At 39.7% G+C, this 27,185-nt stretch overlaps 1 protein-coding gene across 10 annotated transcripts in view; it reads right to left on the reverse strand.

Annotated features, from left to right (window-relative positions):
• The window catches only part of CUX1 (cut like homeobox 1), a 283,672-nt gene that overhangs the window by 149,242 nt on the left and 107,245 nt on the right, over positions 1 to 27,185 (reverse strand). For all 10 annotated transcript variants that reach the window (XM_052804541.1, XM_052804539.1, XM_052804538.1 and 7 more), the window contains exons 3-4: positions 20,616 to 20,663; positions 6,346 to 6,424 (exon numbers count right to left, since the gene is read on the reverse strand). In XM_052804541.1, coding sequence (XP_052660501.1) covers positions 6,346 to 6,424; positions 20,616 to 20,663 — 127 coding nt within the window. The remainder of the gene's footprint in view (positions 1 to 6,345; positions 6,425 to 20,615; positions 20,664 to 27,185) is intronic.

Genomic DNA, 27,185 nt, shown 5'->3' on the forward strand with positions numbered 1-27,185 from the left:
TCTCCCATCTGCAGCCTGGACTTTAAACTGTCCCTCTCACCCCCACCTCAGGCATTTCTTTGTGCAAAGGTTTGCAGAACAGTTTGGGGCAAGTCACCAATGTCTACAGTCCCTCATTTTTTACTGTACAGACTTCTCTTCCAGACACAGCTTCCAGGACTGGGGCATTTTTCGTATGTTTATGCAACTCCAGTTTTTTTACCTGGTCTAAACATGCTGGTGAAGTATCAAGGATTTTGTCTTCAGATGGGATACAGTCACAAGCTAAATCACTGCCTGCAGCCACAGGGGTTTATCACTTTTCACTCTTTCAAGTATTAACTGTGCTCAATTTTCTGCTTAATTTTATCAGATTTTCAAGTGTGTTTAGAAAGATACCCTACTGCTCTGAGTGGGGTGTCTGCACTACTTCTGTTGTCCACGAGCAAGTTCATTTTGCTTCCTTTCCTCCTAAGACTACTCACTGTAATACTGTTTTCTTTTCCCTCTAAAGTTGAGAAAAGGCACATTATGAATATTCATTTCCCTTGCAAAGTTAGGGGTAGCAAAAATATAAGCCTTTTTATTTTATGTGTCTATCTTCAATTTTATTCAAACATACTTTATTTGGAAAGGGGTGACCATTTTGACACATCATATTAACAAACCAGGAACTGCTTAAAATTGTTCACACTGTTTGTAATGATACCAAACGTTTCTCAAAAATTGTCTGTGCTGATCGGTCTTGATATACCACAAACTCAGGGTACACTATAACGCGATCTTGCTCTTTAGACAGAGTTTTGTCAAACAGTTAACTGTTAGCTCAATGATGAGTGCTCTGAGTATTAACTTCTTCAAACTATGTTTTTAGTATTCTAGTTCGCCATGTGCTTAACACAGTCCCTTGGACTGAACCTCTTTTCCTTCCCCCCTAAATTTATATTCAAGGAGCTCTTCTCTAGGGGCACAAAAGGCTGGGTGTGCTTATGTTGCAATTTAAGCACATCATGCAACTTCTGGGTCATCCGAGTATGTAGAAGTCTATGCAGACTTTCTGCTATCAGGGCTGGCATTAACCTTTATGCTTTTTGCTTAACGTTATGCTTTACAAAAAAATCCAAACACGTCACATAACGTATATAAATACAACAACTTCATACACATTTATCACCTCCAACATAAGCAGCAGATAATTTTTCGGGGGGGGGGGGGGGGGGGAGAACATCAAACCTGTTTTTCTCTTGTATCACCTTTAATCTTAGAACATTGATCAAATACACTTTAAATGGAAGTCTTCTCTTAGCCCAAACAGCAATACAAGTCTGGAGAGTGTTACTAAGTTGTAAATAATCACAAGTCAAGGGAGTGACAGCAGTAAGCACTGCATCTCACACTGCTGCTAGCATGGGCTCTGTGGTGAAGGAATGAAGCTCTCTTTATGGGCAAGAAACAAATTTTCATTTCTGCCTTTAGAATAATTCCCTAACACTTTGTGCTTTACTGATTACTTATTTTAAAAGAAGTTTGTGTTTCCTCAGCTAAATCATTCCTTGGAAAAAGAAAGCCCTATAGAATCATAGAATCGTTTAGGTTGGAAAAGACCTTTAAGATCATCAAGTCCAACTGGCAGCCATGCCCACTAAACCATGTCCTGAAGTGCCTTGTCTATGCGCTTTTGGAATGCCTCCAGGGATGGTGACTCCACCACTTCCCTGGGCAGCCTGTTCCAATGCCTGAATGCAGGGCAGTTTGAATTTGCAAGGCTGAACTGTGATTATATGTAAACAAAAATACTACATGTAATGATGGGTGTGTGGAAAACTCCCTTGGAACTAGCCTGTTCCTCCTCCAAACCTCTTAGTAAGACACAGCCCCCGTGGCAGGGCATGCAATTTATGATGGCAAGGAGTAAGGGAAAGATAAAATTTCCACTTCAGCCATCTTTCACCATTATTACTTTAAAATGTTTTTTTCTTCTTTTTAGCCTGTTATTTTATACTTTCCTTAGATAGCGGGTCCTCTGAGCTAAAAAACACGTCATGCACATTATATAGCTCCAAACTTACAGCAAATCTGATCACAACACAGACCTGTGAAGAGTTTCCAATAAAAACACACATACATCCCCTTTTACACTGCAAGAGTCATTTAGTTTCTTGATGAGAAAATTCCCATTAAGCAGAAACGAATACCATTTATGGCTCAACCCTAGAAGGCTGCACAGTCCCCAGCAAACTAAGAGCAAATATTTTGCATTAACCTGCCCCGATTCTCAAATGTGTATATGCTGAAAAAGTGCAACACTTTTTCCTATTACATTTGTACAGGGTATAACTGAGATGCAATACTGTGCCTTAAGTGGAAAGGCATTACGGAGGAGCGGGCGAGGGTTAGGACTATGTTTCAGCAGAGCAGCGCGCGGGGTGCCCGAGCACGGCCGGGGCTGGCACTGCTGCACCCATGGCCCAGGCACACGAATTTTCCCCTGGAGTAGAGAGAGAAATGGGAAGGAGGCAAGCTTTTTGGGTACTCCCCTTTGGTGGCAAACTCTTAGCAGTATTGCAAAAGATATACAATCAGCTTTTATAGGAAGACAGCCACGGAACGCAAATTTGTTTTAATCGTGGCCACATCAAGATAGTGGATTTTCTGTTTAAAGGCAGAATTGTTTCTTCTGTGCCTACGTAAGAGTCGCGCTTAACAGGAGCAATACTGAAAACTAAGCAAATCCAACAGTAACTGCACAGTAATAAAGACACAGCATAAAAAGACACTCTATTTAACCAGTTTATCCAGATACTGTCATCTGGCATTCACTCTGGGTCTCCACATTTTAACTTTCACTTGAAAATTACAGTGAAGTTTTGTTTAAAAAAAATTAAGTAATGAACACTGCTCCTTTTTAAAGGAAAAATATTTAATTTTTTGTATTTTTAATGCTTAATATTTTTCTTTCAAAGCTTTAGAAAAACAGAATTATGAATATACTGTTTCTGCAAGGCAACAGCGCTCCTCCAAACACTTGCACAACAGGGCTCCAATTTCACTTGGAAGTGTTTGCAAGATTAAGACCCTAAAAGCCAAGGGTGCTAACATAATACACTGATTTTATAAAACTGAAGAGAAAGGAATCTTGAACGGATGGAAGAAAGCTTCCTCAAAATACACACCCAACCTCCCTTTACTTCAAAATAAATATATTCACATTATTTTTAAAGGTAAGTTGTGACAACCTTGTTGATTAGTGCAATTCATGTGGCAGCATTCACTTTTCTCTAGCTCTCTACTGCATACTGAAAATAAGGCAATTAAATGAGAAAATTAATTCCATTAATTAAAAATGTTCAGTCTCAAGCAAGACAGAATGATCTGAGTGAGAATTACAGCTGTATAAACGTACATAAACCAAAATGTTTTCTTTGACATGTACTTTCCTTTAGAAAGGATAAATTTTGCAGCACGAACCAATGATAATGCTATTTTAACAGTATCATAAAGCTGGAGAGAGATCTGAAAAGGTCTGTTTTATCTTTTCAAGAGAAAATCCCTGATGTATATAGGAAAATTTACAAGTAAAATACCACCCTTCCCACAAATTTCTTACTGCTGAGCCTGAGTGAAAACTCTGGTCAAGTCAGGAAAGAAAATCATTAAATTTAGCTGAATCCATAAAGCACCGTAGCTGGAGTTTCAATACAGATCATTTTATAGTAAAATTAAAATAGAAGCCCTTTTTAATTATATAAAGTGTGCACATTATTACTGAGGAGAGGAATATATGCTTTCCTCAAGAACCATAAAATTGGCTGCTGGGAATTAGACTTCAGCTGCAATTATTATATGGTCCTATAAAGGATATTGAAAGTCTGATAAAATTGCACCCTTGTCATGTAACAGTGATGCTTAATGCTAAATAACCACTCCGCAGCATTCCAGTCATAGCTTTCTCAAAACATCATAGCTCCCTTCTCACATCGAAAAGAAAACATAGCAGGATTTTGGAGCTAAAAGTATACCTAAATATTTGAAATACCAACTGGACAGGTCAAAAGATACATAAAGCCACAGAGGCAAAACAACACATGTGATAAATGAATACTGATGGTCTTTTATAAAGGAAAGCCCTCTATGGATACATACACAAAGTAAAAGACTACATACAATGAGAAGTAAATAAAAAAAGCCAATACAGTGAAGCAAGCCCCTAACTGCATACGCCTAACTCAGCCCTACCGCATCGTGACGAATACCAGTGCCATACATTCCTAACGGCTGTTTCCCTTTTCATTGCAGTATGTGTTGTAAACGGTGAGTATTTGTTACGCCTGCATACAGCTACAGGAGACTGGCCGGGCTTCTCCGTGAGAACCTGGAATTTGCTTTTAGCAACATCAGTACACCCCTCGTGTGCCTCTCAGGCCTGCAGATAGAGCATGGGACTAAAACCTGTAAATAGTTCCAATCCCACAGACTCCATCGCACTCACAACATAGCCAGGCTGAAATTTTACATGTAGTAAGAATATCAAAGAAATAGTTCTCTGACACATAACATAAGGCACACGCAGGGGAAGGCTGGACAAGAGAGAGATTATGGAGTGTGGAAGAAGGGGTGTAAATTTTGCTCCGGCAAATGAAGGAAGAGGGAAAATTCTTTCTCCTACAAAGAAGTACTGACAAAGTCCCTCACCATTTAGATCCTACAGCACAGGTGGGATGTATGTCCTACCTCCTCTGTAAGGCTTTGGTCTGACTCTGCTGTTCAAATCCCAGCACCTGTGATAATGCCAGGCTTCAGAAAAAAGCCTCTGCACAAGAGCATGCAAAGGATCCCACACAGCTCTTGTTTGACACAACTACTCAGTGGTGAAAAAAACCAGACCATTAGAAATCAAACCTACTTGCCTCCCAAATTGTGGCAGGAAACAAGCACCCTGGGCTGCATTAGATGGAGGCCCTACAGCTTCTCTCCTTAGCACTGAATGGTGGACTTGCAGGTATGTTGGGTACGTTTTCATGGAGGGGTTTCCTTTACAAAACAGAGCTGTGAGAGCCCATCCCATGCCCCTGCTGCTCGTGCCAGTGCAAACTGCTCGCACCCTTTAAGCAACGGTCTGGAGCCCCTCTGAGTTACCCTCCTCTTCCCACGGCACGAGCAGATGTGCAAAGGAAGCTGTTCACCTATGGAATGTTAACTAAGATTATGAGCAGGAAACAAGTAAACGAAAACTCACAGACCATAGCTGATTAACCTAAACCCCAACATTTCTGAGGCAACTGTGGTCTAGGATGAGCATGGTAAGTCCTTGCATCTCTCTACGTATACTGCACTTAATACAGCAGGTACTGGCCGCTGGGCACTACTCGACTATAAATGTGAAAGCATAAAAAAAGATGTATGTTAGCTCTGACTAAGCATCTGAAAACCCCATACCTTTTAACCAGTTAAGGTGTAAACAAAACATTAAAAAATTAATTTTTATTTGAAGCGTGCATGAAATGTGCTCCTTAAAAGGTAAAACAAGTAAAGACTAGGGTGCACTTTGCAATGAAGCCTTAAAAGCCCTTAGAAGTATTAATTATGCCCTCAAAACCTCTCTTGAGGTAAGTATTTTGAATACTATATATAATGTCAACATTTTATAAAAGTATAAAATCATACACACACACTGTCATATGCCAACACCTCAGTCAGGCCAAGACTTAGAAGTAGAGACTTGGACTCCTAACTCCTTCTCATCTTTGGGTACAGTTGCAAAAAGAAAAATCTGTTCAGACAGTATTTATCTACCATTGGGGAAAACAAAAAAATCAACCTTCAAAAAAGTAAAAAGAAATGAACTGGAAACTTCTGATGCCAAACATAAAGGAAAGTTGAAAACACATACAGTAAAGGCCTTTGAATAAAATTTATGATCACACTTACACTGAACAGAACTGAAATTTGGTAGTGATTTACTTTTCAGTAAGGCTTTTTTTTTTAATTTGGAAGGTATGAAAAATTTTCTTTGTCCTTTATAAGTACAAATATTGCTGCTTCTTGATGAAGCTTCAAGATGTATCTTTTTTGTTAAAAATATCTGAACTCTCTAATAAAACAAATTACTGAGAATCACGCAATATTGTAATAATATAAAATGACTCATACAAACATTAAAATGTAAATGCAATGAACAGTTTTAAGAGAAGTCATGAAATGTGCCTTAGTTATAGTTCTTTTGATTAGAAACAATACTGGAGCGTTATCAGTTTCAGAATAGAACCATTGCTCATATTTACCTTATCAAAGGTAGAAAAAATGCCCAGTAGCGTTCACATGAACATAAACCATCAGATTTTCAGAATAAGGAAATAATTCGCTTACCTGGAACATCAATTAATCTCTTATAAACATTCAAGAAGGCTGCCTCTGCTTCTTTGCTTCTTTTACCCAATGCGTCAATCTAAAATGGGTGATGAGAAAAGGCTTTTAGACCTGTTCAAATACAACTCTTACACTCAGAGCTATAAAAATAAATGAATATATTTCATATAAAACTAGTTAACACATAAAAAGGGAACCTGAGTCTCCTGTGTACAGCTGCTATAGAAGCAGCCTTGTAAGGATATTTCTGGTATGTTTGTACTGAATATAAGTTGAAGTCCTGTTTCAGCACAATAGCAAGTATCAATATTTTTATGAACACTGCTGTCTATTGTGATTCTTTACTTTAAATCTTTATAAAAAGCATGGTATTTGCCAGACAGGTTCTCTCCTCAACAACAGTTTTCCTTTACCACTTACTAAGATCTAACACAACAAATGGGAACTGCATGCACTTCTGATGTCACGCTCTGCCTTTATTGTGGCAAATACATTTTTCTCTTATTTCCACTAAGCCTGTGAGAGGATGAAAAGATGTACTTGTTGGGCACCCTGTGATACTTAACACTAAACAACTGTGAATTTTCTACATGCAAGTAAGTTTTCTGATAAAACTCAGGCACAGCCTCATAGAGTCTATACTGTCTTGCACTCATGAGCTCAAGCCAGGCTCCTCTGACTAGCTTCTCTTCATATTTTGTAACACACGCAATACTAATCTAAGAAGCTGTCTGCCCAGGTGAGGGAAAATACTACTTCACACAATCTGTTATTTTCTCCTAAATCTGTATTTTCATCTAAAACTTCATTTTACAAGGAAGGGCAGCTTTATGGCTCTGAGAACAGAACACTTATTCCACAGCAACTTTTTTTGGTAAACATGTATTCTCCTAATGTACTAGAAAACAGAGGATTTACAATTACTAAATATTGACAAAAAACAACCAAACCGACCCAAGACCAGGTCCACTGAATTAACACTCTAAAGCAGAAAGAGACAGAAAGGGAAACAGGAAAGCCTGACACCGTTCTGCGGCAGCTTACCGAAATCAGGAAACTAAAAGTATGGAGATTATCGTTCCCATATTTTAATAAAAAGCAAGGAAGGATCTGAAGAACTACGGATACAAAGGCCCGATACCAATTCTTCTGTGTATCTGAAAAGCAGTTCATATTATGAAACCATTTAAAGATGTGTACGTCAACATGTACTAAAAAAGGAAGGTCCTGTCTGAAAAACGTCCTTGAATTCTTTCACCACATTATTGATTTGGTAGATAAGGCAGAAACAATGGACAGAGTTTACTGTATCTGTATTTCAGGAAAGTATCTGATATTTTATTACACAGGAGGGAGATTTGCAGAATTAGAAAGCGTGCTACAAACCCAGTGGGCTGCAGCGGTTTGCAGGGCGCGCTGGCACAGGAAGCGGAGGGTGCCGGGGGAGGAAGCGGTGCTGGGAGGAGGGGAGATAAGCTGGAGGGTGCTGCGGGGTCAGATTTGGTGCCACTTCTGTTTACTTTGTACGAAGGGAAGGACCGGGGGGGGGGAAAATCCTACGATGTAGATGATTAAAATAATGGAGGGAGTCGGACGCAAAGTGCACAGGAACGCCACGTGATTTGTATAGATTAGTCTTATGGCTGATAAGTGACTTGTAGAGATCGTGACGGAGAGGATTAAGGCCAGAAAACCAAAGGACAAGGACAATTGTAAAAATTACACAGAATCACAATGCACAACATATAAACTAAGAAAAGACTTGAGGGGAGGGGTCAAGGAGGAATATAAGGACACTGAAAGCATCTGCACAGCGTTTGGCAGCAGCAATGAAATCTTGAGAGATATGGCGAGAGGTTGTGAAGAGACAAGTTATCGTAACACAATACAAGATGGTATTTAGAGAAACAAACGAAATTCCTCTTTTTTTTTTTTTTTTTTTTTACAACCCCCCAAAATCTGGATTAATTTATGTAGCTTGCTGGAGGTGTAGCGTAACTGAAACCTGACCTATTTGCAACTTATTCTTATCAATTAAAAAAAAAAGGGGGGGTATTGGAGAGATGATAAACAAGCAGCAGAGGCCAAGATGATGAAGGATGTGGAGAGCAGATACAAATTCTCAGGAAATGCTGGCCATACTTGTCTTTTAGAGCTTACCAAGAAAGGCTATGGAAAGGCACTGGAATCTCACTGGGCATATGACGTGCTGGAGAGCGAGGGATTGATGGTTGTGAATAACCCATTTATTAAGTTTAATTCAAGCAATCACAGATGGACTGATGCTCATTAGGGAATGAGAACATAAGTAATTCGGTTAGAACATTTTCACACAAAGAGTATTTGAAATTAGAATCTGGAACAAACTGCCAAAGGCAGAGAGGCGCTGGGTAGTGTAAATCAATGCTTGGGAGTATCAGACACCGTTTGTGAACGGGCGAGAAAGGAGGGGGCAGCCATCAGAAAGACTTTTGCAGTTGAGATATTTCATGGGTATATAAAGACAGACTTTGAAGGCCAAAGCACACCATATGTTAGACTTCTGGACTTTAACGTTCCCACATACAATTTTCTCTCGCTGCTGCTCAGCAGAGTACAGCCAAATTTAAATTACTATTATTAAATACAATTAGCATTACAGAACTGATTCTGTACTGTATTTTGAAAAATTCATTTGCCCCTTTTACGAAAACCAAAGCATTTAAAATGCTTACATTTCTGTGAAATAACAGGATGGATTTGCTATTACAGCTTTTTTTCACATTTTAATAAAGGGCATTTGTACTTACAGTCTCCCTAAGTATTACAAAAGGTATGGTTTATTCACTCCTTACCAGTTATATAGTGATTGAAATATAAAACAGAATTGAAACAACACCTTCCAAGGAGATCAGAGACTTTTGACAGAAGCAGTTTGTAAATTGCAGGAACTTTCACCACCCCCACCCCCAATTCAGAACCAGAATTCCAAACAATCCCACAGGCAGAAAGATTATTTTATGTTTTAGTTGTTAAAAAAATCAATCAATCTGTTCAGTTTAAAGTTCTATTAAAAATGAACACCACAACTATTTTATGTATTAAAATAAAATTTAGAAAAAGCACCATGACAACTTTAACTGGAATAAAAAAAATAATTAAGTATGCCAGCTTCCAGCTCCATAAGGAAATAAGGAAATATGGGATGAAAAAGACACCAAAAATAGCGAAATATAAATGAAGTCCAGAAACAGAGGAAACAGAGCACTGAAATGACATGGAAGTAAGTATTTGGAAGCTCACTGAAAATTTTCCAAATCAAAGTAAAATTGGTTCAGGAGCCAACAACGATAAGCTCCAATCAGCTCACATTAAAGCGGTTGAACTACATTATAAAACTCTTGCTGAACATTTTTATTTGACTCTAAAAACTTCAGGGACCCTGAAAGAAGTCAACTTATAATTACACTAGCGTAGTCTTGACATGAGCTTAGCTCCAAATCTTAATTTATCTAAACCAGGCCCCATTATGTCTTCTCTGACTAGAAAGAAACAACAGTGACCTCTGTATTCCCCACCACCCCCATAAACATATGTTCACTTTTAAGTTTTGGCATACTATTTGTCTTGATAATACCACTGGCGCTATACTGAGATAACAGAAATGAGACACTAGGAATCCTCCCTCCTTAGCACACTCTTCATCTTTAAAATATCACTGGAGCTATACAGAGGGAGCCGCTGCGAGACACCGGTTTGAGAGCAGTCCTCCCTTTATCCACCTTGTTTTTCCAGGTCAAGTGCTTTCATGAGTTGTTGCTCAGAGTATACCAAGTTCACCCCAGAGGCTGAATGACACCCTTCCCCTCCGTAATCATCTCTCTCTAACTTGCCTGTGAAGACCTCCTTGGTCTGCTCCCATTCTCCACTGCCAGAAGGACAGCTGGTTGCCCGATGTTGCTGGCATGCTACTCCAGCAGCATAGACAGCCTATTTTAGAAATGTTTGGTCACAGTCTAATATCTACTACATGTGGCTAAAATCAAAATATCGTCAATGAAATCCACGGTTTTATCTCCACATTTAGGTAAGCACCATAAATTTGGCCACCTATGTCAGGGAAGATGCTGAATGTAGTTTCATCTGAACATTGCCTCTTTCCATTTCAGCTACGTCCAGTCAAGTTCAAAAAGATAAAAGCAAAGCCTGTGGCTTTATTTTGGAATCTTGTCACTCTTTATGCACTAAGAAATTTCAGCATTAATTAAAGTCTGATGTCTACTGCCCCACAAATCGCCTAGATTCTGTATGCAGGTTCGCAGAAGTGGGATGCTCTTCTGTGCTGTATTGTACGTGGTATTGTCACATCGACTACAGTCAGACAGAAGGCTGCACAATTGTGTTTCTGAATTTAAAGATGAAACAGGAAGATAAAGCTCTTTGCAAGGAAGCTGGAACTGCCAGATGCCGGCGCATTCTGCATCAACACTTAAATTCTCTGAACTTACAGATATCAGCACATTAACACATTTGCAGACCACGAGATGAGCACATGGCCACGATGTGTTGCTCCTGACAGATCAGCTTGCATCATTCAGCATTGCTGTGTTTTTCTTTTGTTTTTAGACAACTTGGCATCCCAAAGACAACTCCTTAGTGAAGGGATCACATTGCTTTCTGTGCCTGTGTGGCATTACTGAAGTATTGGTGATTTACTCGCAGTACAATTAACTGCATATCCAGTGTCTCAAACACAAGCATTCACACAACTATGCTAAATATGAATTTTGTAGTCCTAACTCTTGTACTTATCCTCATTGTTCTTCAGTTGTCATTCTCACTCTCATTAGCCACCCTAACATGAAAGACATGTCTTTTACTGTCCTACCCAATCTGGAACTAACTTATCAAATAAAAATAAATGACTTAAAACAGAAGTTATTTTTCTGTTCTGATATTTAATAAATAGATGCCTTAACGAGACACCCATCCCCCTTCATTTGCAAAGCTCCCTTACACATCTTTTGTCGTATTGTTTTGAATCACAAAGTTTTTCCATTTGTCTTCAATTACTTCAAGCTACCAAAATGCCATTAAGAATTGTAAGAAACATTAAACAAAGGGAAAAGCATGATAACAACTCATTAACGCACCATTATTTTAAGCCGTGCTATATTCTTGAATAGCTGCCTTGGAATCAAATGGCGGTTATAGCAAGCATTATTAATGCTATGTAATGGCATCAGTCTTTCTTTGAAGCCATTACAATAGAGCTTAGCTACTCTTTCATATAAAACAGTACATCAGTTGCTAAGGTGGAGCACCGCAACAGCTCTAGAAGACACTCTGTGTGTGTGGATTAAGAAGCATGCAAGGTATGTGCACAGTTGGCTTGATTTCCCTTTCTTTATACCAACAGATATCTGTATTAATAAATTAAGGAATAGAAGTATAACATTATAATTTTAGAAATTAATAAAAATATATAGTTCATCATTCCAGTTAATTTATGACAAAATAAAATTTTGTCAGCTGACAAAAGAAAAAGTAAAAATACTATTTTTTTATCTTTGCTGCAATTAAAAGATTTTTGAAGCAAAATTAAAAAGAAATTATTCCTGTGCAGCTGCTTAAAGCATATGGTGTGTATTTTAGCTGTGCTATAAATTCTTTAACAAAAATAAGGACTTCACAGTGGATACAATACCAATCTGTTTAACAAAGCTGTTTGGGTGCAGTGCATAGGTATGCTACCAGCAAAGAGCTTGGGAAGAGCATGCCTGCCTCACCAACTTGATGGTTTAACCTCAAGTTAAGAAGAGAGAGCTTTAAGGACTCAAATCCTTCAAGTTTTCAGTTCTGCCTCCCTCCACTGTGAAACAGCTGCAACCTTGAACCCTTGAAACCTTCTATTCCTTTCATGCCCAGATAAATCCTGATTTTCCCAGACAAAATGCTGTCATCCCCTGAGGAAAGCTCAGCTCCCTCATTTTCACAGGACAGCTTCTTGTTGCTTTTCCAATCCTTGATCTTCCCAGTGAAACAGCCCAGCCCAACATGTGCCTCAAGATATTGACAGCAGAATGACAGCTTTGTTTAAATAGCTTTTACTATATGCCACCCTGCCTTCAGATCACTGCAATGGTGGGTCTGCTATCATTGCTGAACCTCTCCTGGATCCTTTGATAAACCTCCTCACACTTCTCTGCATTTCTGAGCAGCATTTCTCACTTCCTGCTCTCACTTGACTCCTAATCCGTCCATCGGGCAGGCACCAAACGGCGCAGCCCTGCTCTCTCCTCCTGCCTCAGGCCACAGGCTCCCGCTTCTCTTGCATCAGATCTAGCAATCGCACTGTCGTAGCATGATTCAGCTCACTGGCTTCACAAAAACCTAAGCAACGAAGGAAAGAAAGAATTTATTTTCCATCGTGCCGGCAAACTGAACTGACTCATCCTGTGCATTTGCTAGACTCAGCACGAGGGAGGAGGTGGGCACCCAGGGCTGGGGCGAGGACACGTGCCAGCGTCAGTCCTGCGCTGGCATGGATTGAGCGTGGCATGAAACCAGAGCAACAAAATATGGATGGCAAAAGGAGGGTCCAAGTGCCAAATGTTATGAAAATTCCCCTCCCTAACTATTCTATCAATCCGTCTTTATAGTATGAAAGTGTATTAACTTTGTTTCTTTAATATATATATATATATATAAGTTCACATTATACACTGTAATGTAATGAGGTAGTAGAATTTTACTGGAGACTTTGATATTGCTCATGCTTAAGTAAAACAAACTAAAGGGCAGCCTGGTCCTGGAAATCAGGACTTTGCTTCGTCGAAGCTTAGAGCTGTCCATGAAGAATAAAGGATACCCTGGACAACCAAGATAATGCCAGCATCCTAGCCCCTCTAACACATTATTTAAACCCTCCCAGTGTTTTCTGGTGTTATAGATAAGTAACTCTAGCAAGACTCACTCCAGGGACGTCTAGATCAATAGACAAGCAGCAAGAATGCTGCAGAAATATAATTGATTTGCAAAGTTTTACTCTGATTAGAAAAATCAGTAGCGTGGGTGCTAGTGATCAGCCAAATCACGTTGTACCTGAACATTTGAAGGGTGTAAGAGCTCTGTGTGAAACCACATTTAGGGTGCTCCAATTTGGCAGGGGCACCCCACGCGCATGAATAATTATTTACCCTTGTAATTCTATACTTTGCATCATAGCCTCTCTCCTCAATTGGCACGGGCCAGTTGCGAATTTTCATAGTGCAAAGAAGGTAAAACACATAGCAGGAAGTAAGAAAAAGACGACCTCCAAACGGGAGACGCATACTTCCCCCCAAATTGAAAGAACTTCTATTGAATTGAAAGAATTTCTAGAGAATAGATCACCAAATTACTCACTACACCACTAACCAGGGAGATGTCAGAGCCTGCCACTTTTGATCCTCGAGGTTCTGCAAGAGCACAAGGCGCGATGGGCAACATCTCCTGCTGCGGCCAGCCCAGCCATGCTTGGTGTAGCAAAGTGGGGCAGGGGAGGAAGGAGAGAAAGCGGTGCTCCTGCCAGGGCACAGCAGCCTGTGCTATTTGACATCGCCTCCAGCTTCCCAGCGGGAGAAGGAGCTACACAGTAAAGCGAGCGGGTGCTTTCACCTGCCCATCAGCCTCTCCTCCTGCCTCTGTGAACAGTGACCTAGAACCCACAATTGCTCTTCTCCCTTATGGATGATCCAAACTTTTGTTTATGTATTTAAAAAAATTAGGGCAGAGGAATCCTTGCAAGAATGAGCTCATGAACTGCCTTTGTGCAAAATCCACCTGCACATAAATAACAAAATGTAACCTTTCGCTAATATTTTATACTGAGCTTACCCTCTTGCTTCTCTATTACAACAAAGCAAAACCAGACACTGGCTTGTATAGAGCCTCATAGCAATTTTGTAATAAATACAGAGATAATTCTGTATTTGGAGAAACAGGGACTGGATTGTAATGATACTCGGCAGAATACTGTGCCCAGCACAGCTCTCCCATCCCCATTCCTTCCAGCACACTTCAAGCTCTCGTTTTTTAAGAGGATGAGAAGATACTCCTGACACTGTGAACTGAAACAGTGCTGCCTGTCTGAATTTTGCATAAATAGTTTCCCACCACTGTTATCATTTCACCCAAATGCGTGGCAGCGGCATAGCGGGCCTTAATATAGACAGCCCACCAGCTGCCAACAGATATTTCAGCACTTTGTCAATTATATAAAAATAAGAGGATTTGGGCTGATCCTCCCCAAAGTTACCCTAGTAGTAACTGCTGTCTCAGTGCAACTTGCCTGCACACTGGATGGGATGGAGATGAACCTTGCAAGAGCTTCAGAAAGGTGCACGGTGCCTGTTGCTTGCTTCTAGTGGTGTGTGTTAGGTTTCGGACCTTGCCCATTATCCTAATAGCTGAGGTTTGTCCCAGGAAGGTATCAATATGGGAAGGAGAAAGAGGTACATAGAGGAGAGGGTCTGACTGTATTTGAGAGTTTCTATGGTTCTGTCCCTAAGTCTGGAGTTAAGCGTCTCTTCTCTCAGGGATGTTTTCGACCCTGCAGCCCACTGCCGGCAGCACACATCGTACATGCTCATCAGGCAGAGCGCATCTGCCTTCGAGATGCCGAAGTATATTTAAATCACCTTCCTCAGAAAAGATGTTGTTTAAACTGCAATCAAGCCAGCCAAAAATAAATAAATAATCATTTACACACTTGTGTAAACAAAGAAATGAAATGCTGCTGAGCTGCTGTTACCCCAAAAGCACGCTGTGCGCCTCTCTCCTTTCCCTGCTAGCATCGGGAAATAGAATCGAGACGAAGCACAAAACTGTCCCCGTGCTCCTGTTATACAAAGGAAATTACCCACCACCCACTCCCTGTGGAGTGGACATTAAAAGAAAACAATTACCCAACCAAAATATTAGATTTACTCCATTTTGTTACACAGAGTGGTTTAACGGGACTTTCATTGAAAAGCAGGAAAGCTCTGGGCCTAAATCAGCACGACGTGAGCTCTGAATTTTGATGTATGCTGTTGACTTCCCCAACACAGAGCAATTTGTAATAGCTTTGCCACGCTGTTGTTTTCAAAGCTCCTGCTACATCACAAGCATTTATTTCTGACCACAAAATTACATTTATTCAACAGAAAGCAGCTCAGGGTCTTTAAGAGGTTAACTTCTGGAGTGCTTGGCTGCTCTCCAGCCTCTGTACTAGAATCAGTGCTAACGCAACAGCACACAACAGCACCCAGGCTAGCCGTGATTAATAGAGTGCTGAATACGCTGCTTTCCACATACACACACTTTTCATTCCCTTGCTTCCATAGATCATGGACTTATCCTCAAAATATCTGACTGAAATTGAATTTGGCTTCTCTCTCAACCGTTCATTTCCTATGTTATGCAAGGTTATATCCTTTTCTGCATGAGCAGAACCAAACCAGCTGCAGCTTTTGAGAAGAAAATGTGTTTTCAATTATGAAGCTGGCCTGAATATTGAACCACAGTTCTACTGCTACTCTAATTGAGCCATCATGGAGTGAACCTACAGGAAAGAAATTGTATTAATTAGGTTTGTAAATTTAACATAAGGAAATTAAAGGGGGTTAAAAAAAAAAAAAAAGATGAGTATCAGCTCAGGAATACTCCTTCAAAACACAGAAGGAAACTAGGTCTGAATTTGTTTAGGCACACATTATTAGAGTACTCCTTCAAAGGCATGATTAGTAGTTCCAGCACACCAAACTGATTTTTTCAGCTTCTGTTGTCTGCATATGGAAAATTATTAAATTACTCTACTGACCAAATTAATAGTTTAAAGAGCAATTCAGCTAAGTGGGGAGCCAGAGTGGTCTCATCAGAATGGCAAGACCCTTAAAAGTACTTGCTTTGTGAGAAGAATATGAGAAATGGTTTTCACAGAAATAAAGTCCAGCGCGTTGTTTTGGAGTGTGTGCCTTAAAGGGTTCTCCAAATGAGGGATTACTGCATTACTGTTGGACAGTACTGTTATGCCACATGAAAAGAATGCTAATGACCTCAGGAAATCCTTTCCCAGCCTTAATATATCTATTTGATGACTTCACAAATAGGGATTCCAACATTAGATTTCCATACCACAACTTCAGTTCTGTAAATTAACATAGCCCAAGAACATAACTTTTTTTTTTTTTGAGATTTCATGTACAAATATCCATCCACTGATGTAAACATGGTAATGCACAATGACCTACTAAGTACACAGCTTCTTTAGATGGTTGCTTGAAGGAGTGCCTTGCCAACTTGCAAATGAGATATAATCATTTTACGATTGAATGATAAAGCTCTTTAGCCTTTTCTGATTCTGTCCTGTATTTAGCCCAGCATATGGTGAGAACCATTAATAAGTTGCATCCTGAGGTTAATGGTAAGCAAAAAGGGGGGAGGGGGGGGGAACCCACCAAAAAAAAGAGTAGATATTTAAGAAAGAAACAACAGGAATTTTACACCTCTTATATTAATGACTTCTAACTGTCTTGCTCCCAATAGCCTATTTACACCATCCAGACCTTAAATCTTCCAGGAAAGCTAGAAAAGTTACCCACAAAGATCAAAAGAACAATACCATCAGCTCTGAGTCAGACAAAACATTCTATTAAGTTAAAAAAACCCCTGTGTTCAAATTTCCATTAAAATCCTAAATAAGGAAAAAGTACTATAATAAAATTATCTTACAGTGATGAATTAATAGGGACTCACATTGAACTAGGAATAAATTTTAAAATTTGTAGTATGCTAAATTGCATTTTATAATGCTTTTACTTTAACTGTCAACATAAAAAATCCAGTTACTTAAAGCACCGAGATCTATACAAAAAAAGTTATTTCCCACTACTAATGGAAACTGCATATTTGATAACTGGAACAGTTTTCATCTGAATGAATGAGATAAATATATCTATGGAATACAGAATGTTCTGGTCTGGGGGGGGGTATTTATAAATTCATATTATACAAAGGGAAAAGGCGGGGGGGGTGGGGGGGGAGAAGTATCACTATGCATGCTCAAACTGAAAAGAAAAATTGGCTAAAGTGACCTGTGGATTTATTTTAAAAAGTCAACTAGCCGCAGGTTTACAAGCAGATGTCCCATAAAGCATGCTTGGGAGGATATTTAAATATGTGAGCTTAAGTTAACCTCTCTCCAAGTCACGTCAAGCTCACCGAGGGTACAGTTCAAGGACAGTTTAAGTCAACCTAAGCTGGCACATTTGCACTCCTCCTGCCCTTGGCTTTGCTCTCCTGGCCTCTCCCCTGCCCCGCAGGCGCCTGCAGCGAGCTGCTTCAGTGAACCACCCTGGCAGAAAACTAAGCCAGCAAAAAAGGGGAAAAAAAGAAAACATTGTGTTCACCGTGGGATCACACTAGCAAAAGTGCTGAGGCAAGGCAGGAGGTGGGGAGCTGAGTCCTTAGGTAGGCAGGAACACAGCAATATCCATATAAAGCTACTTAAATACCTTTACTCGTTAGGGAGCTATCTGTCCCGTCTGATCTTCTGGCCCTCCCTAGTGCCCAGAGCCCTGTGGAACATAGTCATCCCACATGGGATTTGCAAAAGCCTGCTTCCCTTCTGAGATGGAATCGTAATTTATTATTACTTGGACATGCAAAAAACACCTACTTAGTTCTGTCATTAGAGATCAAGAAAAGGATGGGGCAATAGCAGTAGGGGTGGAGATAGGAGTCAGAGGCAAAAATGTGGTGGAGACTCTCCCGCATGGTAACCGGAGAAGCTGCATCATGCAAGAACCTTTTTTCCTAGCTTCCGCATGAGCAACCGATGAGAAGGCGGCGGTGCTCTGAAGTTCGGTAATACCATCCACAATGCCTGCAGAGGTGTGAACCAGAGCACTCCTACAGCATTCCCTACCTGCTGCTCGAGGGCACTTGCTCTCCAGCAGAAGAGACAGTAGAAAACATCTATTTTCACTGCTTCTCCGCTTACCTCTGTTTTATTTACTTACTCCTGTTGTTTTTTTAAAAAAACCAAAATCCTAGTCTGGGGATGAAAACTGAAGTCTGTGTAGCAGAAGCAGGGAACCTCTTATGAGCTGATCACTCTCTATTCCTCCTTCCTCCTCCCTGCTCACATCCCAAAGTACACGTACTGTGTGACCAGAAGGTCCCTCTGCCACCTCCTCCCAGGACATTAAATATCACCTAACAGGTAACACTCACGCTACTGCAAAACAATCCCACAGAGTTTGTGGGATGGGTGTCCGGCTCTCAGCAATACTGCTTGCTGAGCCATCTTGGGGGAGAGTAAGTCGAGGCATCTCCAGTGGATTTGAAATGGAGAAAAGCTTATGTGCTTAACACAATTTGTTCTTGAGATACCTGGAGCATTCATCTCATGATCTTTTAGAAAGTCAGCCTTAACAATAAACAGAGACCAAATCTATATACTGAACAATAAAATATAACTCAACAGAACAGGCTAATGTTCTTGGTATTTTGATTTGTCTCCAAAACAAGATACAGTAATTACATCTATAATCAAATATCACAATTCATAGTTTAATATTCTGCATTTAGGTAGTCAATCATGATTAGTTCAGGTTTTTTAGGTTTCTAAACCCCTGTCTAGATTAAGGAGACTGGAATCACCGGCTCACAGATTCAGCAGCACAATCTTGTAATGTATTTGTGCTTCATTTATCTAAGATCAGATTTCTACCAACAAATTTTACTCTTGTAATTTGTGAGGTTGAATTTATACCAACATTAACTTCACTTTTACATTAGTGAAGCAAAACTACAGAAGAGGAGTGTGTATGAGCCATACCAAGGTTAACAGTGAGCTGTCTCCAACAGGCAAGGTCTAATCAGAGAATCTTCCTTCACTGTAGCCAAATTTGGATTTATGATTCTTACTTCATCCTCAGACATTCCCTTCATTAAAGAACAGTGCTGAAAGCACACATACACTTTTCAGTCAGTGCACTGCAAGCTTGAAGCTAAAGTGAAAAGGTTTTAAGAACACTGCAATCCACTCAGAGCAATTTTGAAGTGTAAATTTCCATTGGCAAACGGACTCAGACAAGTCATTCTTTGTTCTCACAAATTACTATTAGATATATCAAGGACAAAGTTGTTCTGTTTATTTATTTATTTCTAGCAATACTTGGGAAATTGGGTTGTAAAATAAAAAATATCATACTGCTTTTAAGATGAGCAATTATTGCCTATTTGGGATACATATTTAGCAGGATGTGCAAGTAATCAGAAATGTAGCCCTCATTACAGATAACAGGAGTTGTGCACTTAATTCCCTATGCAGACTTCTGAACACACGCTCCTCAATTTCTCTGTGCTCTGATGGGAACTGCAACAATATAAAATCAGCCAACAACTTAGAGACCAAGGAAGTAAAAAGTGTTGCTGTTTTAACGCAGCTAACTTTAAGAGCAGAGCTCTACAACGTGTAACACAGTGTGAGCTAAAACCTGTATCCACCACCCCACGCAGGCACTAATCTTCATAACAAGAAATATAATTTGCAAACTTCATACACGACATTTTCTTAGAGGCAGTACAACAGCTCCCATCTGGCCTAAGCACTCACGTGAAGTGAGCGCTTCAGTGCTGTCCACAGCTAAAATGTAAAATTCTGTAATTGGCCCAGCTGCCTTTTCCTATAGAAATTCTTCAAAATAACAACAGTTGGCTTTTAAACTTGTGATCACTCTAATCACGTGTTTCTTAGTGGAGTGGTGTGAAGAGAAATCAAAGTAAGAGCCAGCAGCAGAGCCAACACCCTAATGCCTTCTCTTGGTTTTCCAACAAACACCTGCCAACTTAAGGTTTTCCATCAAGCCCTCTAGAATACATTGTTTTACAGCTGAAAAGGTTTACAGTGAAAACTATTTGTAGTATCTTCATATTTTTGTATATGTACATTACATTGCATTCATTAAGCGTTCAAACCATCAAGTCACTGAAGCATAGCGAGTTAGCATGTGCCACCTGAGTCACTGCAACGGTAAGCTTATGCTCAGGTATGCTGAATACAAAGTGATTTGACCAGTTTAGCTTGTCCAGCACAAATCCAGTGTATCACACACATATCCTGCACGCAGCAAAATGCAGAAGGGCTGAACCCCTGCAATGCTCTCTGATCAAGGGCTCTGTACCCACCCGGCCACGCTGAAACACTGCCAGCACTCATGTGAAGCAATATCTAAAGCACCATGAGAAGCATAAGCTCTTACCTCTCCCTGGAAACTCTTCAGTAATGGAGCTACCTGTTTGCGCAGGTCCTAGAAGACAGAAGCAAGATATTTCATCAGAAAAATCTGAAAGGACAAGTCATTGTCAAGTTTCTCCTAACACTATTTGCAGTTCTGAAATACTACTTAAATTCTGATCGCATTTTATGGGAGCTTTGATTAAAAGTAAAGTATACCTAGAATTCATTGTGAACAAGTCTGCATTTCCAGTTTGACATATACCTGTATCTGTTGCAAACAGTATTAATTAACAAAACTGTAGTGATGTTCGGTAAGCACTGAACGCCTTCAAGCTCATAATTCAGCTGAAACGCTAATGCGATTAGAAGTAAATGCCTCTATCAACCTAAACAGCAGCTACACCTCTGAACTTACGCCAAAGAAATTTCCACAAATGGAAGCTAGGCTTAAAGGAAGATGACTTGGGACCATCATTTCAACTAAGAGTGTTGCCATTTTGTAAAAGGTCTATTTTATTATTTTCTCAAGAGTGCTCTGACTTTAGCCATCAGAGAACTGGAGACAGCCACATTGAAGAAGACAGTATTATTTGTTGGGTTTCATATAACTCAAAATTTCTTCTTCCAAATTACAACACACTTAGCGCTACAAAATTCATTAAAATACTGCCCATGGAATCACTCTAAAAGTTTATAGCATATTTTTACTTAGCAACCAAGATAATTTAGGACAACAAAGGTCTATTTACCTTGCATAAAATTCTCAGTGGCTCAGCTAATTTGGGTCTAATTCACTTACAGATTCTCAGAATTCTCATTATGTGAATGCCTGAAGAATAAAATCCTGTAACTTTGCAGAGGACACTGTATTATTCATGCACAGCCTAGAAGCTGGACTCCTATTTTTGCTGTGGTATTTCACCGACAAGGCACAAGTAGCTACTTGACAGTACACTTGCAGCTAGAAATAAATCTGTAAGAGGTATAAAACAATAACGTGATGCTGCACCATTTAGGAGGGCAGCACTGATGTGGGTTACCCAGGAAGAAGGTGGATTTCCCATCCTTGGAGATTTCCAGGGCACTGCTGACCAGACCTAGTGTGGGTGCTAAAGACCCATTTTTAGGGCCAGGTGAGATCTAGTCAGCCTCTGGACATCCCCTCCAACCAAGAGTCCTATGATGCTCTGAGAATACTGCTCACAACTGGGACAGTCACGAACTGCCTAAGTAACCATGAAATCTTCCTAGCTTCACACAGGCTACAGTCCCTTAGCTACCCTGAACCTCATGCAAGAGGTCATAAAGAGGTCTTTGAAGTATTTTCTCTCCATAAAAAGGGTTCACTGAAGCCCCGGGCCTTTCGGAAAAGAAGGTGACCTTAAAAAGTTGGGAAATTCTCTTTTCCAATGCATTTACTTTTACATCTAGAGTCATGCAACATATTGGACATTAAACCACTCACCAAAACACCCTCAGCCCTGGATTTAATCTGATTTTCCTGAAGGAAAAGTAGGCTTTTGAGAGAAGTGATTTTTGTCATTTAAATGACAAGTCATGCAGAGAGTTGGAGTATCAGGAGTTCTCCCACTCCCTGAGAAATAGCTTAGGGGGCCAAACGCAAATGAAGCTATCAAAGACAAATGATCAGCCAAATTTCAATTCTTACACGGTTACTGCACTAACATCTAGCTAATCCCTATCAAGTTAAGGATAATGTTGCAGCTTTATAAACTCCCTCTTCAGCACCAAACCAAACAATGCTTCTTTTATTAGACCAAGTCAAGTCACCTAATTGTTTCCTGATATTTTCTGCTGTTTTAGGACAGAAACAGGTTAGATACTGTCCTTGTGTATCACGAACATCTACAAATTACCTCTAACAAAGCAAACTGGCAGGTTGAGCAGCTTTTCCCCACTTCCTGACTACTCCAGGAGACCAGAGGGCTGTGCATGTTTTTTAACATGTTTTCTTTGTAACCTGATGATGATACTGAAGAGAGTAACAATAACCATCAATGGCAAAATAAATGTCCACATTCAGGGCCAAAATCTGGCATGGTAGGTTTTAATGCACAGCGAAATTACAAACAGAGACATTAGATTTACAGTCAGAATACTGGCACACTTTATAAAACCAGGAAAAGTTATACCATCCAAGCAAAGCAACATTTCTTGAAATAAAAATCTCAGCTGGTAGGAAATCATCAGTTTTAGGGCTTCTGCCCCTGCTATTGCCTCTGAATTTACTGACTAGTTTGGCACCAGCCAGCAAACTGATGTCAAAACTGAAAGCAGAAATACAGGAGATCTAATTCCAGGCCAGCCCCAAGTCTCTTGCTTGCACAGCTCTCAAGAGCAGGGCATTATTCCCACTGCCTAAGCACACAGCGTAAGAATCAGAAATCACCCTAGGTACATGGGCAGATGACAAAGCACCGCTATGGCATTCAGTAAAATAAAGCACGGCCAGCTCTGGAGGCAGGGGAACGTAAGCCCTGCTCCTCTCTGTGTGCGTGGTGAGCTCTAGCCAAGAAGCTGCTATTGAATTGCATCGTCTGACACGTACTAACTTTTGAAAGACAGGATTTGCAGCACTTTTTATTTCATGATATAAACTATGTCAGGACTTTGCCTTCATATTCATCTTTAATAATGAGAGATGTTGGTGGTGGTTGTTCATAGCAGAGAGAAGAGGGAGAGAAGCAGGGGGAAAAAAGGAATAGAAGGGGCACCCCAAAGCCAAGAAAACAGTTGGTCAAGCTGTCAAAAAGGGAGAAAAGCTTTCAAGTACAAAATCTGATTCCCACACATCCTTCATTTAGCAAATTCAGGATGCTAAACACTCATCCCAGCAATCAAAACGTTACCAAGCAAAATTCGTGCCATAATGGGAAAACGTGTTGTGCTTGATTTAGACAGCAGCTTTTGTTGTTGGTAAAACTGTTTTTAAAACATTTCATGATAGAGGAGAATGCAACTCAAAATGATTCAGTCCCACTGGCAAGCAATCGGTTATACCACAGTAATCAATCTGGGGCAATCCTGGGACACACTGGTCATTAGAGCACACAGTTTAACAGGGTCAAATGCTTTGACAACTTGAAATCTTAGCAATAACTTGATATCTGTTGCAGCTGAATGACAAGAGTCAGAGCATCCCACTTCCATTATCTTCAAAGAGCAAACAGTCTAAGAAAAGTAACTGCAAGGAATTTGCTCCAGTATTTTAAATGCAACCAAATATGCCATGCAGGTAAGTGGCACACACCATAACAAAAAGCATAAACACCTTCCTCACACCATTTTTTGTTTCCTCCCCACGTTGGAAAGAGTTTATAGGCTACTTTTGTAATTCCATCCTTGGCTAAACAGCATCAAAACTTTAGACAGCTCACAACAAAAGGGAAGTAAAAATAAACAGAAGTCAGGAATACATATGCCTCGAGTCACCAGCTAAAACTCTGCTGGTGAGATTTATTTTTGGCACTTTGGAAAAATTCCTCATCAGACTTTGTCTCAAAATATTACACTAACATCAAATAGCATTTTACCTTCTTTGCACTGAACTGAACAGAAAGAAGGACGTTCAGTTCAGGCCCGGGGGAATCTGTAATGTTGGTTAGCAAGGACACCATATGATTTATTATCTGTTTAAAGTGTAGTGGCCTTTACTGCCTGGGCTGTGATCAAAACAGGAAAAGCAACCAACTCCAGCACTCGCATACAGCTAGCAAATCATTGCGATCAAGCAGAACAGCTAAAAAGGGTACATGCAACCGAACATTAAAACAAATGATAATTTATCAACACAAATGCATTGAAATATTCGAGTACTCCTATACAATCACATTATTAGCTTATTTTTCCATGCCATCTAAACGTGCGTGTTCTCTCTCTCTCTGGATGATTTATCAGGGTAGAGCAGTTTTCTGAAAAAGGCTCTATCACAGTCAAACTCAATATCTGAAGTAGAGACTATGAATTAGGATGCTGTATCATTATCTGAATCAAATCTGATAGCTGAAAGCTAATATAGCATTTTCCCTTTACAAGAATATAAACAACGAGCTTATGTTTTGATCAAGTAGCTACACAATGAAATCTGAATCCAAATAATTTTTAACTCCCCTTCCATTCTCATTAAAAATAACTCTATGGAAAATAAACTGAGAATAAATCTATGGTAAAAACCTGGGCAACAAATGCATCTTTCTGACAACTAAACTACATTATTTATCTATCACTATCTTAATACACTGTGTACAGTACAAAGGACATATCAATGGTCAGGCTACCAAAACTGTATTTGTAATTTACTTGAGGTCTGAAGCTACACAAGCACCTTCTGATCTCCTCACAGACTGCTCCATCTCATTTACCTCCAAAATGCTTATCTCTAAATGTCACAAGAGCCCTATGACCCTGGTTTGATAAAGTGGTCCAGCAAGGCTAAGCTTGACCTATATACACCTTTATAATCTACAGAAGTAGTATGCTCTTGTAAAAAACAAAACAAAACAAAACAAAAAAACCCCAAACACCCAGAAAAACAACCAAACAAAAAAACCCCACAACAACAAACTGGGCAAATGTTCTATCGTATGCCTCCTGCGCCAAATTTCCTGTGATTTGTTCTATATATCGTCTACTCAAGACACACACTGGCTCGTGAATGTCACTATGTCTGGCAGAGAAATCATAATGAGAAGCAGCCCACTTGTATCAGCATCGGTGACATCATTAGTTCAGCTGTCACAACCTATTTTTGAGCTGCCTTATCACCAGTAAGATGCTATGGCTTTCCTGCCATCTTACCCTTTCGCATTTCCTTCCTTGTTAGCCCACACTTAATAAGGAACTAACAAGTGGCCCTGCACTCAAAACTGGCAGGGCTGAACATCCAGACACTTTCTTATAAGAACTTACAAAAAGGAAAAAAAAAAAGAAAGAAAGAAAAAACCAACCCAGAACAAAATCCAATACATATTGACTGTGCAGGAAGATATTTGTCAGTTCAATCAACATATAAAGAAGAAATAGCACACCCTCAAGAGGAACTCTCGTGTCAAAAACTGGCAGCCAGGTTGGTTTAAGCCCCTCTTTCAAGAGGCAGTGTGCTGGTATGATGGATATTTGTTTCTTGCAATTGGGAGGATGTTTATCCATGTACCCTCACAGGCAGGGCTCCATACACTTTGTCCACACAGCTATTATCTCTTTAATGTTGTTGAGTTTCTCTTTCATATAAATACAGCTGAAAGGGGGAGAGGTAAAAAGCAGCCAACCATGAAGGATTTGGGAAGAATGCTATCATCAACTTCTGAGGTGTGTTTGATTATTATGTACTTCAAGGACACAACTTGTCACTGTGAAACACAGAAATCAGCAAGTTAACTATAATTAGTAGTAAACAGTTCTGCTGGTTAATTAGAGAGAGCCAGCAAGCATCTATGCTTCACCCTGCTATGGGTAAACTAGTGAACAAGTTGGGATCACTGAATCAGATGCTCACCCACCAATACAAAAGTTTAAAATATTATTTCTTTGCACCCACAATTATGAAAAAATCCATAATATGCCATTTTTCCACCAGAGATCCATGGCACATGTGATTGCAGGAGTACTAAGAGAAACACTTAAGTCTTTATGTTCAATTAGTTCCAGCAAGCTCTGCTTTGCTTTGCTCTAAAAGATATGAAACTGAAATCCCAGATAGTTGTCCAAACAGGTATTATACAGTAGCTTAGATGACTTACTTAATTCCTAAAATATAACGCAAATTAAATCATATGAGCAAACAATTTATTGCTCAATTTACACTACGATTTAATGAGATATAAAACCTCTTATTACTTAAGGTTGCTATTTACTTGAAATCTGATCATTAAAGAATGAATCATGATGTTATCAATTTTCTGTGATATTCTTAGTTATTTTAATACACTAACATGCCAGTATTTTCTCTGTACAAAAAAAATCTTTTTAAGTTACATTTATAGATGTGTTTCAACCTAGCACAATGATAAATAAAAAATCTTGATTTACAGTAGCAAAATGTACACCACGGTACTTTCTGAAATATTTCAGCTCACAAATCTTGTGCAAATTCCATTAGCTTTAATTATTTATTAGCAGTAGATTTAGATTACTGTTCTTGACCTATTTTTCAGTGTACAGACCCACCCAGCAAGAAGTGAAAAAATATTCCATTTGTGAAAGGCTGATTTAGTGAGAGCAGACTTTAGCTTAAAGTAGAATATTAAGCAAAACCACACGCATTGTAATTCAGGGGGAGAAGCTTGCACTTCAGAAAGGTTACGAAGCAGGGCATAACCAGCCTACAGAATAAACACTAAGAGAGATTCCTTAAAAAGAGACAGAATTTTTGCTGTTTAACCACCTCAGACCATTTTGCAAAATAGCAGCCGCATGACAATCCCAGAAGGAAGTGAGCCTTGACAGCAGACATACAGAGAAATTTCAAGGCTTTCTTTGTGGACATACCCTTGTTTCTACCAAACTCTGTAGACCACATGGGTCCTAATAAACCATGGGGAAATGGGTCTAGAGCGAGCAAGCATTTTGGGGC

The sequence above is a fragment of the Harpia harpyja genome, chromosome 12 (genome assembly GCF_026419915.1).
Source record: "Harpia harpyja isolate bHarHar1 chromosome 12, bHarHar1 primary haplotype, whole genome shotgun sequence".
Classification (NCBI taxonomy): domain Eukaryota; kingdom Metazoa; phylum Chordata; class Aves; order Accipitriformes; family Accipitridae; genus Harpia; species Harpia harpyja.